Here is a 15,777-nt window from a genome sequence, read left to right as displayed (position 1 = left end):
TATGTACCTATAGATCTTGCTCTTTTGCTTACAGCTGTTGAGCATGCTACTGGTCCTTACTTGTACAGCTTTGTCCTGACACTTAAACTGACAGCTGTGTCTGGCAACATAACAATTAGCCCCACATTTAGACACAATAATGACCTGTTGTAGATAAGTGTGTATAGCTTCTTTTGGGTGTAAATTAAACCGTTTTTTAGTTGTTTTTTTTAAGCAGTTTTGGAATAGAACCAGGCATTTTATAAAAAAATAAGAATGGACCATTGTTTTTATAAGTTAGTTTCTGAGTGTTTAAACCAGTTTTTTTTTTTTCTTTTTAAGATGCCTGTATTTCTTATAATGTTGGATATACAGAAATGATGATTTCATGCAGGAATGTCTGTTCAGCAAATGTTCTTCTTGCAGAGTAGTTTCGACTTGTTCTAGCCAGTCATGAATCAGTGAAGCCTGGAGGCTTTTTTATGTTTCACCTTCCTGAAAGCTTGTTGCTGGTTTTTACAATATTCTTACCCTTTTTTACTAATTAATTTACTTGGATTGCGAACAGTTTCTAGTTTAACGAGGTTGTGGTTTGAACTGGCAGGACATTTTTTTTGACTTTGGATGTACTGTGGGAGGAGGCAAGGTGCTTAAATAAGCGGCACCCACAGTTCGCCCTGTAACATGAGAGGTGGCCTATAAATACCCCTAACCTTTCCTGTGTATGCCTGTTTGTGTGCGTTTGCTTAGAGCTTGGTACAGGCCGGTTTGGCTGTTTGAGGACAATACAGTTTTGGGCAACGGGCCTGCCTGCTGCGCTGCTGTCAGTCTTGGCTTCATAGGTTGATTTGTCCAGAAATGCAGAGGACGGACTTTTGCTTTGATTTAAAGCGTTCTGCAGCTGAGCTCACCTGAGTTCAGCTGTAGAAAACATGCCACAGCTAATCACATGTTTGTTGCGTTCAGGTGAATGCCAGGTTTCCAGACTTCAACAGGTCTCTCAGGTTTGTATTGCTGTTGAACATCAGTTATGTAACTTGGATGTGTGTTGGGGCTTGTGGAGATGTCTGTGCTGTTAGTTGTGGGGATCTTAGCTGCGTCCCTGGAGTTCTTTTAAGCATAATGTGATCTCTGAGGTTTCCAAATATAAACCGTTAACATGTTTGTGCATGTTTAATGGAGTGGATTTTGTGCTTCTCTTGGTTTGTTGTTAAGGGAATAATTGCAAGAGTTTATGCTACTTGAAAAGGAAGACCCTTTAGTTAGCAGTTAACTGGATTATTGTTTTACATGTATGTAAATGTACACTTGGTGGCATGTCAACTGACACAAGCTTTATCGATGCTTTACAGCAACATATGTTTTAGTTAATCATGTAATATACAGCTTTTATTCTGCGCATTGGTTTAAGTCTATTATAAGCCTATTCCCTGGATTGAGTCAGTCTGAGCCAGTTAATTCTTTCAGTGGTGACACCTCATCATCAAAGTAGGCCACCCATAAACCCTGCTGCATCTCCTTTACATCACTGACTGAAAATAGAGAAAATGGCCTGCAGCAGTGCTCTAGTTATTTTGCACTAATTTAACAATCTGTATATTGAACAGTAAGAGAATAACCATGTAATTTCAACTGACTCTTCTTTTACTCTTTAAAGATTTCTGCAGTTCCAGCAGCAGCCCCCCTTTCCAGCCCATCCGCAGTCAGATCCCCATACCCACTGCACATGTCATGCCATCCACGGCCGGAGCCCCGGCCCCCAAGTCCCAGTTGTGTGTCCAAGAGGACTCCCTGTCCTCTGTTGAGGGACACAGGTCTTCCTCTGGCTCCAGAACCACAAGTGGCTCCACGTCGAAGTCTTCCAATCTCTCCAAATCAGCGTCTTCGCCCAACCTGGACGCTCAGGCTGGTGTGGGAGGCGATCATGTGGGGCCAAAGCCAGACTGCCTGAGCCGCTACCGCAGCCTTGTCAATGGCCTGGACCACTCTCTTTTCCCCTCAGATCTCACACGGATGGATGAGGGCCAGAGGTTTGACACTCCTGCTTTGGAGCCTACGCTAAATCAGTCAGCCCTGTTGGGGGGGTTATGTCCTGATGTCAGACTCCGATTACAAATGACTGGCGTCAGAGACACCCCAGACTGTGTGTCTGAGGCCTACAGAGGAAGCATGGAGCACAGCTTTAAGGTTCTGCCTGAAGCTAGGCCTGGGTTTCCTGGCACAGCAGAAACCTCTAATCAGAGGGGCAGTCAGCCTGGTGCGGCCGCATCTGCTGGAGTTTATGCAAACCCTCTCAGCCTGCAGACACAAGCTCTGCTGAGGGAGCACGCAGGCTCCAAGGGTTATGAGCCATTGCGGCAGGACAGATGTGAACTGTCCAGTTGGCAGCAACAGCAACATAAGCAGCAACTGGAGAGTTTACGCCTGCAACTGGAACAAATGCAGGTAAGCATTTATCCTAGATAGAAAATTCTACTACTCTAGAGGTAAAGAAACAAAAAGCTGGGGATGTAGAGTTTTCTCTTTTTGGATCATAGTATACTTTGTCACCTTTTTCTCACAATATCTCCACTGGGTGGCAAAACAAACTTGTTTTTCTCTGACGAAAACTCCATGATGATGTAAATGCCATTGGGGTGGACATGTGGGGCAGTCATTGTTTGTGGACATTGAAATATGGCCAGAAATCTAGTTTCTGTCAACATTGAGGAAAAAAAGATAAAAAAAAACAGGAAAAAAAGTTCCAGTAAATAAAACCCAAAGCCATACGGAAGGACTGTCCTATTTTATGGCAGTCAATCAGCAAAATCGCAAGAACTTCAAAGGGTTTCTAGGGTGTGTTGCCAGGGTAAAAACCAAAAATTACATTTCATTACATGTTTAATTAAGGAAATCCTATGCTTAATCAACACTAGACAGCTTGTCACAGCTTTCCTTTTGCAGTCTGTAAAAAAAAACAAAAAAAAAACAGGCCGCTCTCCTGACCATTTCAGTGTTTACTACGTTCCCCCTCTGTGGCAAATGCTGACTGAGTACCACTCTGGAGTGACTTCCTAATGCTGTGTGCTGACACTTTACCACTTTTAATATTTTAACGCAAAATCTGATTTGGACCCAGGGCGCCTAGATAACTCAGTTGGTAGAGCGGGTGCCCATATATAGAGGTTTACTCCTTGACGCAGCGTGCCCGGGTTCGACTCCGTCCTGTGGCCCTTTGCTGCATGTTATTCCCTTCTCTCTCCTTTCATGTCTTCCACTGTCCTATCAAATAAAGGCATTAAATGCCCAAAAAGTTATCTTAAAATAAAAAAAAATCAGATTGGATCCATGTGGGGTTTTACTGTATGAAGTAATTGTGGAACTTCTTGTAAGTTTTAGTCATGATGATGATTCAAACCTTGTCTTATAAACTAAATGGCTGTTAAAGATGTGAGGCGAGTATTGATTTATTTAATTCATCATAGTGTTGATTGTATTTTCTAGGGCACCCGAATAGAGCGCCATTTGGCCGTTCGTTCAGTGTGTGTTGGAAAAAAGACTTGGTGGAAAAAAGGTGGAATTACATTGTATTCTAAAGAGGGATCTGCACTGCTTGATTCTCATGAAGTGGTGTTTATCATTTGTTATAGCTCTTTAAAATTGACCATGTTGCTATTGACAATGTATCTGTTACCCTGTCAGATCACTGCTGTAGTATGAGAATAATTAGTTCTGGTGCTCAGCTAAGCAAAGCTGGCGGTAATTCCGAAATTCTTTTTTATCTCTGAACACATGTATCACTTGCACTATACATCTATACACTATTTATCTATACATCTATACTGTGCTGATATAAAGTGTCAGCAGTACACAGTCAATGTAAATCTTTGCATCTCTCATCCCTGCTGCATGTCAGCTCTACATGATGCAGCCCTAACTGTCACATACTGTTTGTCTTTTTGTTACAGTTGATGAGTGCAGGAGTGGGTCAGTACCCATCTCTATACTCGACACCCGTTCAGTCAGATTCTGGCAAATGGGACGCTCTGGTCAAAGCCAGTGAGAGTCTGCTAAAAGAGAAGGAGCTCATTATTGAGAGGCAAGTGTTTCTGGCAAGTGTAGCCTTTTTAATCACAGTTTCATAATAATGATGCTTTGTGATACACTTTGTCTTGGCTGGATACTGTGTTATGGTACAATTTAGTCTGTTTTAAAGGATTTAATATTGTGGGAGATAAATTTAGTATTTAAATGTATGTCACCCCAGTTGCTATACAGAGCTTTTAAAAGATAGTTGTTTTTTTCACAATGTTGCTGACTTTGTTTTTCTTGTGTTGATGATGGTTGGATTGGGTCGTGATGCAGACAAAAGCAGCACATGACCCAGTTGGAGCAGCGTCTGAGAGAAAGCGAGCTCCAAGTCCATGGAGCCCTCCTGGGTCGAGGAGCGTCTTATGGGGATATGTGTATGCTGAGGCTACAGGTTAGTGAAGACAAGCACTAGCTCCTCCCACAAAACAACACTGAGATCCCTGTGTCATACTCTCATCCTCTTTACAAATTATTTACCATCAAGAACCTTTATTGAAACTGTAGTAACGCACGGTGGCTTTACAGGAGGCTCAGAGGGAGAATGCGTTCCTGAGGGCGCAGTTTACTGAGCGCACCGACTGTGCTGTCATGGAGAAAGCAGAGGCAGAGCGCAGACTGGGGGCAGTCGAGGCTGAGACACGCAGACTAACTGACAGCTTAAAGGACACCTGTGAGAGACACGCAGAGGAGATGAAGAAACAGGAAGAGAGGGTTTGTGCTTGACTCACGCAGCTTCCTAACACACAGTACACACAGCTTGAGTTATAATTGGGTTAAACACCTTGCTTAGTACTTGTTACTTCTTGAGCATATTATCCCACTTACCATATTAGCCTATTTGTGCAGATCCGCAGTCGAGACAAGCACATCAACAACCTGAAGAAGAAGTGTCAGAAGGAGACGGAGCTAAAGAGAGAGAACCAGCAGCGCATTGAGACTCTGGAGCGCTATCTAGCTGACCTGCCCACCCTGGAGGACTATCAGAGCCAGAACAAGCAGGTCAGGACAGTTCTGCTTACGTTTAATCCATTCTTACTGGGTCTGTTCGGATTTACATGGACATGTGTTTTTTTTGTATCAGCTAGTAGAGGCTGAACAGCAGGTGACTCAGCTGCAAGAGAAGGTACGAGAAGCAGAGGTCCGTCTAGAGACGACATGCTCACAACTACGGGAAAAAGACACACAGCTGGACGATCAGAAACGCAGGGAGAGAGAGCTGCTGACCACCATTACTGAGTAAGTACACACACGCCGACAACAATGTCCCATCTTTTCAGTGGGCATGTTAATTCAAACAGTAACAACTTTGCATAATGTGTCTTCTCATGTTTGTCTTCGTCAGTATGCAGCAGCGTGTACAGCAGGGGCTTGAGGATGGAGCAAGGCTGCCTTCCTTGGATATGGAGAAGCTCAGAATAGAGAACAATGCCTTGAGAGAGGAACAGCAGAGACACAAAAAGGTCTGTTATTTGTTGTAGTTTTACAGTGTATATGGTTGACCCTAAAGCATAGGACTTCTGTTTCAAAAAGTGGATCTAGCTGACGGGAGCTCAGCGGAACTGTGTGTGGGTGCAGTTTAAACCGTTGAAGTATGTGTCTGTATGTTGTGGTTAAAACTTGTTTTTGGGTGTAACTACTCTGATGTCTTCTCTGTAATGTTTACTATGCTTTCTGTGCTGCTGTGTGCAGAAAAGTAAATGCTTCAGGTCTCACACACTCAAACTCATAAGTCCTCTAAGGCCCGTTCACAATTTGCCACATCGGTGAGGATAACGTACAGAAGCATACATACATACATGCACGAGACAGATTTACACACAAGTTCTCTCTCTCTCTCTCTCTCTCTCTCTCTCTCTCTCTCTCTCTCTCTCTCTCTCTCTCTCTCTCTCTCTCTCTCATGGACTATTTCCATGAAGCTTAGGTCATAACCTCCCAGTCCTAAAGAACAGAGTGGGGAAAGATTGGTGTAATTTGATCTTAAAAATGAAAAGAGTAGGAGTTGACTTTTGCGTTATGTTGTTTTAAACCTTAGCTCTTCATTTTGCAGGTCATTGAGAAGCAGCACCGAATGATGGAACAGCTTGGCTCCCAGATCCAGGTTTTTATCTCTTCACATTGAGTCTAAATGATTTGTTTGTTTCTAGTCACTTAACATGTGTGAGTTATTCATTGTTTGTGTCTGCAGGCTTTGGAGGAGCAGATATCTCAGGAAGAGAGCAGCTCTCAGGCTCTCAGAGAAGATGTGTTGACCAAAGAGCAGAACGTGTTAGAGCTCCACACAGCCTTGAAGGAGGTGAGATAGAAGACTTATTCAATATGCTAATATGTCTTTATGTGGTATGTATGCAGGGAACCTGTGAATCCTTAGTAAGCCTGTTAATAAAGTGCCTGACTGGATAATTTTGATCCTTACTGCTGCGTTTCAGCTGTCGGCCCAGAACCAGGAGCTGATGGAGCAGAATCTGACCCTGCAGGAGCGAATGAGTGATCCAGAGCAGAGGGGCACAAGCCAGGCCTCCTCTACCCTGCAGCCGGCTGGAACTCGTCTCACACAGAGCCTCCATGTAGAGATCGCTTCTTGTCTCCGTGACCTGCGCTCCCTGTGCAGCATTCTGACCCAGAGAGCTCAGGGACAGGACCCCAACCTCTCCCTGCTGCTCGGCCTCACATGTAAGCACTGAATACATTTTTACTCTTTCTATGTATTAAATAGTTTCAGGTAATAGTGTTGTGAGACATTAAGGTGTCATGTCATGTCTTGTTTTTCCAGCTCCCCCACCAGTGGCAGAGCAGGATGAGGACTGGATGAGTCCAGAGGTGCTGCAGAAGAAGCTGGTTGAAGCTCAACAGCTCCGTCGGGATGTTGAGGAGCTACGCAATGTAATACTGGACCGGTACGCACAGGACATGGGAGAAAACTGCATCACCCAGTAACCCTGCCAACCAGGTGATGGAGGAAACTTCACCTCCTGAAGCATCTAAAAGGGGCTTGTCTTTCATGACTAGTTACTGAATGTCAGAAAGAGGACTGGCAATTTTTCTTAAAACGAGGACAGAGGAAAGCCCTAATGGTTTAGCTTCTACTTCTCTCGACTGACTCTACGTTGATTCTCGAGCCTGCCTGTAGCTCAGAGCCCTCCCATCCCCCCGCCCCCTGAGTTCATCTATTTCAGTCCAGGGGCTAATGGAAAATAACTTACCTCTAATACTTGATCCTTAAGCAACAAGTGTGTTTTTTTTTTTGTATTAATGACATGAATACTGTCAGTTACCAAACAGTCTTATAGTTTTTGTTCAACTTTTAGTAGATAACTATTTGTGTAGAAGGCCCACAAATATATAATTTATTTCATTCTTTTTTTTATTTCCCTCTGGAGGGGAATTATCCAAGAGGTGGTTGACAATCAACTGAAAAATATCTTAACCTGTGCTTTTAACTGAATTCACCAGTAAATGTTATTAACGTGCCATTATTTAAAATGGTGAACACTGTAACATTAGACTGCTGTGAGGTATAAGACTTGATACTGAAGGGTTCAATACCAAATCAGCTACACACACCAACAGGCCTACAACAGTTTGATTACCAAAGAACTCTGGTCGAAGCAGTTGTGCAGGTCTGTGAATGTTTGTGAATGCTTCTCTCTGCTGCAGGCCTTGTTCTGAATGAATGCCAACATGTGCCTTTCTGTCACGCTTGCAACCACAATGCTAAATTAATTTAAGACCAACCACAAAGGGCTGTTTGCAGCTGACTCTTCCAATATGACCTTTCTCTCAGCGTATCAACCAGTGGGATAGTCAATACATTCCCTGACTCTGAATGTAACGGAAAACGTTGGGCCACATCCCAGAGCGTGTGGAGGCCCCTAACACTGTTTTTGTTCCTGTAGACTAACGAAGGGAGGTGAAACTCTTCAGTCTGGGGGAACTTTGTAGAATCTTCTCCGTGTCAATGAATAATTTCAGTTTACTGTACATTTCAGGTTGATAATGGAAGACTCGCATTCGACAGAGTGGTTAACTGTTTGATACATTTATGACTAAGAAACAGTATTAATCTTTTAGTATTATTTATTTCTTATTGTTTCCATTGACAACTCGTTGGGAAAGCCTCCTAATGGTTTGCTGTAATAATGTGCTAATTTGTTTGAGTAAACGTGTAAAGGTCCCATGAAGTGGCTTTCAGATTGTAATTTTCTCCTGTGGTTTGATGTGTTTCATATTTAATAACATGTTGGGGCTGATGGAACGTGGACATAGGAAAGATTGGCAGGAGTCATTGAGTCATGGTTCTTCACCTTCTTCAGATAGAAGGGGAACATGTTTCAATCGGACATGATGGCGATGGGAGGGGTTGGCTGGATCACCTCAAAATCCCCAATCACATTGGACTGAATGGAATTCTATGTTTGCCCCAAGTGCAGGATAAGCCATTTATTTAAAAAAAAAAAAAAAAAAAAAAAGTGATACACACAGGAAGAAAAAGGGATTTTAATATAAATATATGCAACAATGTCTGTTTGTTTTTTTTTCTGACAAAAATTAAACTGAAAATACACCCAGGGACACACAAGCCATTTTTTTTATTTCATGGGACTTTTTTTTCCAAAACTGAAGTAGCACAAGATTTATCTGGAAAGTCAGGCTCCGCATGCCTTAACATCTCAAATGTTTTGTGAAAGGGAAAAAGATGTTTATATTTTCATACTTTCGTCCTTGTTTGTATTGACATATTTTAGAAATAAAGATTTTCAACATTTTGTTATTTGTCTATTTCATTTTGATAGATATTTTATTTTATTTTTTAACAACAATATGTTCATCCCTTCTGTGCAGAAAGTCACAAGTACTAGCTTTCAATAGCTTGGGATGTAGTGATTCAATATGCCGCATTGGTATCGGCCAGAAAATGAATCTTATAAAGCCGTCTGGGTGATAGAGCATGACCACCTTGTTATAAAATGTTGTTTCCGCTATCAGTTACATCCATTCAGTCCCGGTGGACCACCAACTCTGTTTTTAGAGGCACAGTATTCTCTGCCCTCATGTTACGTAACATAAAAATGATCCCAGGCAGGGGTCAGGGTCCTGGTGTTGTGCATGCTGGTTACTAGTAACAGCTGTGCTTTTCATATTATGACGAGTCAAAATGTGTGCTGTGAAGAAGGCTCACGCCTAACCTTTTTATTTTTTTTATTTTTTTATAAACATTTCCTTTTATTGACTTCAGTCAGGGAATGCGAGTGTTGCCTCTTTCGCAGCAGCAGAGTAGCATTAGTCATTAGTCCACATGACTGGAGCGTCTGCCGGTCATCATCGTAGCAGCATTGTGGGTAAGCACTGATGATGTCGTAACCACGGAGACCACTCCCTCTGTAATGCAAGCAACTAGTGTCACATGTTGTAAAGATCGAACAGAAAGATAGAACCCCAAGTGAAAATTCAAGGTCCCGGTAGCTTACAAACATCCCACACAACATATACATATGTCATAAACAGGATGATAAAATAACTAAAAACAAAACAGCACTTAGTGCAGGAGGACGATGTCTCACCTGTGTTTGTCCAGATGTTGCCGGAGGTGCCCGATTGTTTCTGAGAAGCACATTTTCAGTATGTAAGTATGGTTCCCATCTTCGGACTTCACCTTGAGTGTGATGATATCATGGGCAGATGAAGGCCGGTCAGGGCTGATCATCTGGTGTCTAGTGACAGTGAACAACCAATGTAATATTCATTACATAGAGTGTAACCCAGCCGCAGTGTAAAAGGCCTAACATTCAGAACATAATATAATAACGGCTCAGCTGGTCTGACGAGTGCTGGCTGTCCATGGCGACCTGCCCTATTTTTCAAACCAGTGCATTCTGTAATCTCCACAGCCAAATCAGTATTTCGTTGGCCTTTACATCATGTAGTGTGTTCTTGGATTTAGTAATTCCTTTAACCCCATAAACCCTGTTTCGCCTGTAAATTCTACATGATAGATGATGATTTGAACACTGTTTGACAGCATCGTATAGACTTTGTGTCTTGTATTTGACACTGAGTGTAAACCCAAGATTTAATATTTTGGATGGCCCTACCTTTAGATCAAATGGAAATATTGTAGATCTGTGCATCATTTTATAATTTATACAAAATTCATCCTGACCTATTTTGTATCTTTAAAGTATCCTCTGTCAGTTTAGGCAACAAATTATGTATCACAATTGATGGTATAAAAAAATAAAATCTGTGTGTTTGCATAATGGATGACAAAAAAAAAGTAATACCTCTTTTTTATCACTTGCAGTGCCGGTGTGTCTATGAGGATCGTTGAGTTGCTTCTTTGAGCATCAGATGAATCCTAGTGAAAGTACTTGTTAGATAATAATGAGCAGACTTAGGTAAGTGTACACGTAGTGATCATCTGCTAAACACACAAGACCTATGGGTACAAAAACGTCTGGTAAGTAGGTATTCTCGGACTGAGGTGGATTCCCTCTGCTTGCTGCTCACCTGCAGGGCAGCCCTCACTGAGTCCCTGATATCAATCACACGACCAGCTTTCACTACCACCTTTGGTAACCTGCTCAGGAACCGATCCATGCTTAACTTCTTGCCTAAGAACAAAAGATTACACAAGAATAACAATTAAGACTGAGAAGTTCCACCTCTGGTCCAACTTCTGGTTATCTCGGTGTGATGTTTTGCAGAACGGACCAGGTAATTGAGAGCTGACGGCATTTAATGGTTGATCTTTCTTCCCACGAACAGCCTGTCCTTCGCCAGGAAACTTATTCCACGGTAGCCTGAAGATGAACTCCTCATCTCGCCTGTCATGAACCTGCATAAAAGAAATTCTAAGAATTGGCAGAGTTGCACATACATACATTTGCTCACAGACAAATAGACACACACCTCAAATGGCACACCATCTGGAAATCTTTCTTGAAGCTCAGATGGAAAATACCCGTCCATCAGATCTTGCATGCACCGCTGCAAAGACCGAAGAAAGAGGATTTGAACCACAAAAGAATCCATGGTTCAAGTATTACATTAATTCCTGTGCAACTTTAGTTAGTAAGCTAACCTGGGTGCTGTGCTCCTGATAAGAGCGGAAAGGTCCGTCAAACATGACAATGCCGTTGCTGTAGAGACTCAGTTGAATAGGATCCTTTTTTGACAACTGTCCCCTAGTGGCTGTCGACTGCACAAAACTCTCTCCCTCCCCTGCCAGGATGTTCAGCTCCTTGATCCTCTGCCGCACCAGGTCAAAGTTCATGTGGAAGCTCCTGATCGCAGAGCCATCTTGCAAAAGGAAAGATACCCAACATGTTAGGTATCATTTTAGGTAGATGGTACGGTGATATTAATGCTCTTTGTAAGGTTAATGTTTCAGAAGCCTGAAAAATAACGGCCGATGGGAACTACCTGGCTGCCAGAGGCCTCTCTCTGAGTTACGTGGCTGCTCCCTTTCCGCAGAGTCACTGCTCTCCTCATCTCCCACCCAGATCAAACCATAGTCATGCAGAAAGCTCTGCCAGGTAGGGAGCAGAAGAATTATAATACAGTAGTATGGCGTAATCACATGTTAATGAAATCTTTTGTAAAGTCAACTTACATTCATTTCAGACACTTCATTCTGCAGTTGTTGGCACCTTCTTTCGAGACCGTCTCTGCCACCCAGATCATGGTTACTCTCTAAATCCACACACAGCCCAGATGTAGTCAAAAATCCAACCCTTTATTTAGAAATGAAATCTAAATCCAAACAAATATCTGTAGCTGTTACCTGATGTATTCAGAAGTGTGTGTTTTTTCTCCAAGATTGAAATCCTTGTGTCCTTTAAGAAGACATTTAAAGTGAGTTGGACATGTTTGAAAGGTGTTTGTTTTGTATTTTGCTGTGTTTTTCACCTTGCGCTTGATCTCCTCTGCTTGGCTCTTCACTGTTTTCTCCAGCAGGCTCAATCGCTGCATCATGGCCGACATTAGCCCAAAGTCGCTTGGTGGAGCACCTAAATATCAGTCTTAAATTATGTGAAAGCATAAATTGCCCTCTTAAATGTATACAGTATATAAATATAGTTTGATATAGTAAGCTAAACGATTCACTTTGTTTACCAATAAATAAAAAGAAGATATTCAGTACTTGGCATTGGAATTAAAAAAAAAAACTTTGTATTTCCTCATACATTTCTTCAATGGGGCTTTTGACTTAGAAGTGGCAGCATCATTAGCTGGAGTTTGAGAGGTCAAGGGAGGATGTCGATCAGAGGATTCATCATCATCATCATCATCATCATCATCAGCCAATGCAGCCTGAAATTCTGGCAGAAAAAAATCCCGAAATGTAAAATTAAACAAATTTGTTTATCAGAGTAATTCGACAGCCAGTGGTGGAATGTAACATATTTAGTACAAACCAAAACATATATGAAGACCTTAATCAATCCACCAATAAGAGCTTTTTGTGTATATATGTATATGTATAATGACAAGAAAAAAGCTCTTATTGGTGGCTTGATTAAGGTCTTCATATGTTTGGTACTATACATGTTACATTCCACTTTCCACTACTGGTTATATATGTGTGTGTGTGTGTGTGTGTGTGTGTGTGTGTGTTTGATACCTTAGGTGCATTTTCCTTTTTTTATACTTTTGTTGCATACTTTTAATGTACTTAACTGTTCACAGTGTACTATTAGTGCTTTAACTTTAAGTAAAGGATCAGCTTCCTCCGCTGGTGATAAGTGCTGTTTCAGTGACGTGTCAGCGCAGTCTGCTTTATATTTTAGTATAAGACTGGACTAGAAACCTACCTTTTAACAGATTCCTCCTGTAAGGCACGCTATGTCTGCCCCTGCTGGTCAAAAACATGTTTAATGTAAATAGATGTCCCCTGTATGAGCTCTTCATATTGGCACATAGCGATGGCACACGTGAATATTACCTACCATTGCTCACTCAGAGGGCCCTGCAGCGGAGTGCGCCTCGTTTTCTTCAGCATCGACAAAGGTGAGCTCATTTTACCTGAGTCGGCATAGGCACTGCAGGTAAACTCCTAAGAATAAATATCTCAAACTAGCTCGAGCATCAACAGGCCTCTTCACAGGGTGACCCGAGTTTTTTTTCTCCAGTTTGTTTAGAGTCCGTTGTTATTAGCAACACAGAGCGTGCAGCTGATATTGAAGAATGACGTGATGGCTGGGTACTTCCTGTTTCATCCGCGGGAGGTCGCTGTTACTGTCGTTACCATCACTTTGTGAATATGTTTGTTTGTCTGTCACACGCGCACACACACACACACACACACACACACACACACACACACACACACACACACACACACACACACACACACACACACACACACACACACACACACACACACACACACACACAAAACAAAGCTGTTTTTGATCCTTCATTCATCAGTTATAAGCCTACACATGGGTTTATAGCCGGCGACCTCACGCTCGTTTTCTGTGTTGTTGCATGAAACAAGAATAAACAAGCAGAAAAAATATTAAATACAATTTTTATGGGATCAACTGATGAAATTAACAATGTCTAAGTATGCTTTTGAAAATGCATCTTGATATCCAAACGCTCATTGAGTCTGAGTCATGGTCCTCTGGTTTGGTTACTGTTACTAGCCACTAGTCGGCCCGCTGCGGTGCAGCCATACCGTCCGGGTCAGCCTCGCGCGCGCTGTGGGAAGTGAGCGGGCATTCAGAGAGGATGCTGAGGCCCACCAGTCCCACGATACATCCCTCCTTAACCCGGGGCTATTAGGCTGGTCCGGGCTATGGCTGCACCTATCGCACATTTCGACGACGACTGGCCGATTTTGGGGGATTTGAGCATGGTTTCAGGCCAGAGGCTGCTGCCGCAGAAGGGCCATGTAGCCTCCGCCGCGGGGGAAGCAGCGCCGCCGCTTCTCCTGGATGATGATGATGATGATATCCCGGAGCTGCGAGACACCAGCTTCTCCCTGGAGGAAATCGGTGCTTTCGGGTCCATGGAGGACCTGGTGAACGATTTTGACGAGAAGTTATCCGTGTGCTTCCGAAATTTCAACGCCAAGACGGAAAGCATCGCTCCGGTGAATGTGATAACCGAGGACTCGCTGCTGGAGAAAGACGAGTGAGTGTTATTGTTTCCGGCCTGTCCGCAGGTCGGCTAGTTGTTGTTAATAACATAGATGTCGAGGCTTTAACTCACTGCTGCAGGATTCGTTCTTGAAAAAATTCTACAAACGCTATCTTAAATGGGACATTTAATTTTCTAGATCAGGTGTAATTCTTCGAAATGGTTACATCATTGCTGCATGTTAAGGATGTGATAGGACTATGTAGTGACACTGCCACCACAATTTAGCAAGCCATCAAAACTCAGAACATAGAACTGCTTTACCATTAAATAACAGACTGGAAATGTACCCACTCAACCAAATAAGCGCACTGATATCGGCATACTATCGGTATAGATCTTCCCCCAAATGGCTTTTTAAAACAGACATTGGTCCATATGAGTGGACTGAAAAGTTATGTTTTGTTTTTGCAGCCGATACTTATTTGAAATTGGCACTTGTGATTTCTATGATCACTTTTATTGTAGGCTGTATTTGTGTTTGTTTTATATTGTATCTTAAATCTTCATGAATAGGCTTTGGTATTGCAAAAATACCCTATATGATGATTATTTAGAGCTAAAGTTGATTAATCGATTAGTTGATCACAGGAAATTAATCTGCAACTAAGTTTTATAATCTAATCATTTCAGGAAAGTGGTGAGAAATTAACATGTAATGATATACATATATGTTTTTTAAACCTTCATATCAGCTCATTGCTATTCCAAAGACTGGATGTGTTTTAGTAATAAACAGTGTGAAAAAACACCTTATGCCATGAAACATTGTCTCTGGCACTAAAAATATAAGTTCAGTTTTCCATCAGGAGGCACCATGCTGCACTTTTGTGATGCCTTCAAATGTCATCATCTATGATATTTTCTTCTTAAAAAATTCTGTTGAGGATTACACACAACCTCCGCATCAAAACAGTTTAATCTGATTGTGACATTTGTGGATATGATGTCTGAAAATATATTTCTGTCTTTGTACTTACAGTCACTACCAGTACCCTGGCTAGAATGTAGGCTTGTTTTCAATAAATTGTTGTTATTAAACCAGTGCTCCTGTGATAAGTGCTGTATGAAAAGGATGCTCAAAGGGGCCCTCGTACTCTAGTGGGTTGAGCCCTGTCATGTCAGGTCTGAATAAGATATCCTGACTGTTTGTCCCCGGTATGAATCAAAATAAAAAAAAATAAAAACGCTTTATTTTCCATAATGCAATTAAATAGCACCTTTTGCTAGACTTTCTCTGCCTAATAAATGTCCATATCTTTCAAACTCTGCATGCCTTTAGTTTCTGAAGAATTTATTTTCTCAGACTCTCTCCTGTTTTTACAGGTTGAGTAATATGAAGAGTAAACAAAACTTAAATCATGCCAGGATCATGTATATTTTGGACTGAAATGTTATTTGGTCCTCGACAGAATCTGGAAGGTTTTGACCAGCAACTATGGCCGTGTGATGCCGGTGGATTGGAAACAGTCTCGAACCTGCTCCCTCCACGTCCCCACATTCAACCTGGAGGACAAGCCTGTGCGTGACTCTACTCTCTACTCCTCCCATCCCTTCTCTGTCCCACTTTTTCTACAACCCCCC

General features: G+C 42.1%; 3 protein-coding genes across 10 annotated transcripts in view; 2 read left to right on the top strand and 1 right to left on the bottom strand.

The window, feature by feature from the left end:
* cep85 (centrosomal protein 85) overlaps positions 1 to 8,516 on the top strand; it is a 12,207-nt gene extending 3,691 nt beyond the window's left edge. Inside the window, exons 1-12 of one of the 2 annotated variants that reach the window (XM_032518422.1) lie at positions 633 to 983; positions 1,637 to 2,424; positions 3,927 to 4,057; positions 4,324 to 4,441; positions 4,576 to 4,761; positions 4,897 to 5,049; positions 5,132 to 5,286; positions 5,393 to 5,510; positions 6,098 to 6,148; positions 6,236 to 6,343; positions 6,477 to 6,720; positions 6,821 to 8,516. In XM_032518422.1, the coding sequence (XP_032374313.1) occupies positions 950 to 983; positions 1,637 to 2,424; positions 3,927 to 4,057; positions 4,324 to 4,441; positions 4,576 to 4,761; positions 4,897 to 5,049; positions 5,132 to 5,286; positions 5,393 to 5,510; positions 6,098 to 6,148; positions 6,236 to 6,343; positions 6,477 to 6,720; positions 6,821 to 6,984 (2,250 nt within the window). In that variant the 5' untranslated portion in view covers positions 633 to 949 and the 3' untranslated portion in view covers positions 6,985 to 8,516. Of the gene's footprint in view, positions 1 to 632; positions 984 to 1,636; positions 2,425 to 3,926; positions 4,058 to 4,323; positions 4,442 to 4,575; positions 4,762 to 4,896; positions 5,050 to 5,131; positions 5,287 to 5,392; positions 5,511 to 6,097; positions 6,149 to 6,235; positions 6,344 to 6,476; positions 6,721 to 6,820 lie in introns of those variants that run through there. The other variant, XM_032518421.1, reaches the window with a different exon arrangement.
* Positions 8,517 to 8,659: 143 nt separating this feature from the next.
* Positions 8,660 to 13,257, bottom strand: ubxn11 (UBX domain protein 11). Of its 3 annotated transcripts, none has more exons than XM_032518423.1 (14): positions 12,996 to 13,257; positions 12,861 to 12,904; positions 12,234 to 12,368; positions 11,956 to 12,056; positions 11,831 to 11,882; positions 11,660 to 11,739; positions 11,470 to 11,575; positions 11,129 to 11,346; positions 10,957 to 11,034; positions 10,759 to 10,882; positions 10,555 to 10,658; positions 10,329 to 10,402; positions 9,609 to 9,758; positions 8,660 to 9,426 (listed from the first exon to the last, which is right to left on the bottom strand). In XM_032518423.1, the coding sequence occupies exons 1-14, from the start codon at positions 13,064 to 13,066 to the stop codon at positions 9,255 to 9,257; spliced, it is 1,509 nt and encodes a 502-aa protein (XP_032374314.1). In that variant the 5' UTR covers positions 13,067 to 13,257; the 3' UTR covers positions 8,660 to 9,254. The 3 variants fall into 3 exon arrangements, with proteins under 3 accessions (XP_032374314.1, XP_032374316.1, XP_032374315.1); XM_032518425.1 differs by having other exon boundaries at positions 9,609 to 9,648; XM_032518424.1 differs by having other exon boundaries at positions 12,861 to 12,901.
* Positions 13,258 to 13,696: 439 nt separating this feature from the next.
* fez2a (fasciculation and elongation protein zeta 2a) overlaps positions 13,697 to 15,777 on the top strand; it is a 6,063-nt gene continuing 3,982 nt past the window's right edge. For 4 of the 5 annotated variants that reach the window (XR_004332423.1, XM_032518426.1, XM_032518429.1 and 1 more), the window contains exons 1-2: positions 13,700 to 14,187; positions 15,606 to 15,714. Coding sequence is in view for 3 of the 5 variants with exons in the window: in XM_032518426.1 (XP_032374317.1) it covers positions 13,850 to 14,187; positions 15,606 to 15,714 (447 nt within the window). In the remaining 2 variants the exon portion in view is untranslated. Of the gene's footprint in view, positions 14,188 to 15,605; positions 15,715 to 15,777 lie in introns of all 5 variants that reach the window. The other variant, XR_004332424.1, reaches the window with a different exon arrangement.

Source organism: Etheostoma spectabile, chromosome 6, assembly GCF_008692095.1.
Source record: "Etheostoma spectabile isolate EspeVRDwgs_2016 chromosome 6, UIUC_Espe_1.0, whole genome shotgun sequence".
Taxonomy (NCBI): domain Eukaryota; kingdom Metazoa; phylum Chordata; class Actinopteri; order Perciformes; family Percidae; genus Etheostoma; species Etheostoma spectabile.
Note: the sequence above shows the minus strand (reverse complement) of the source record. Positions and strands in the feature narration are given on the sequence as shown.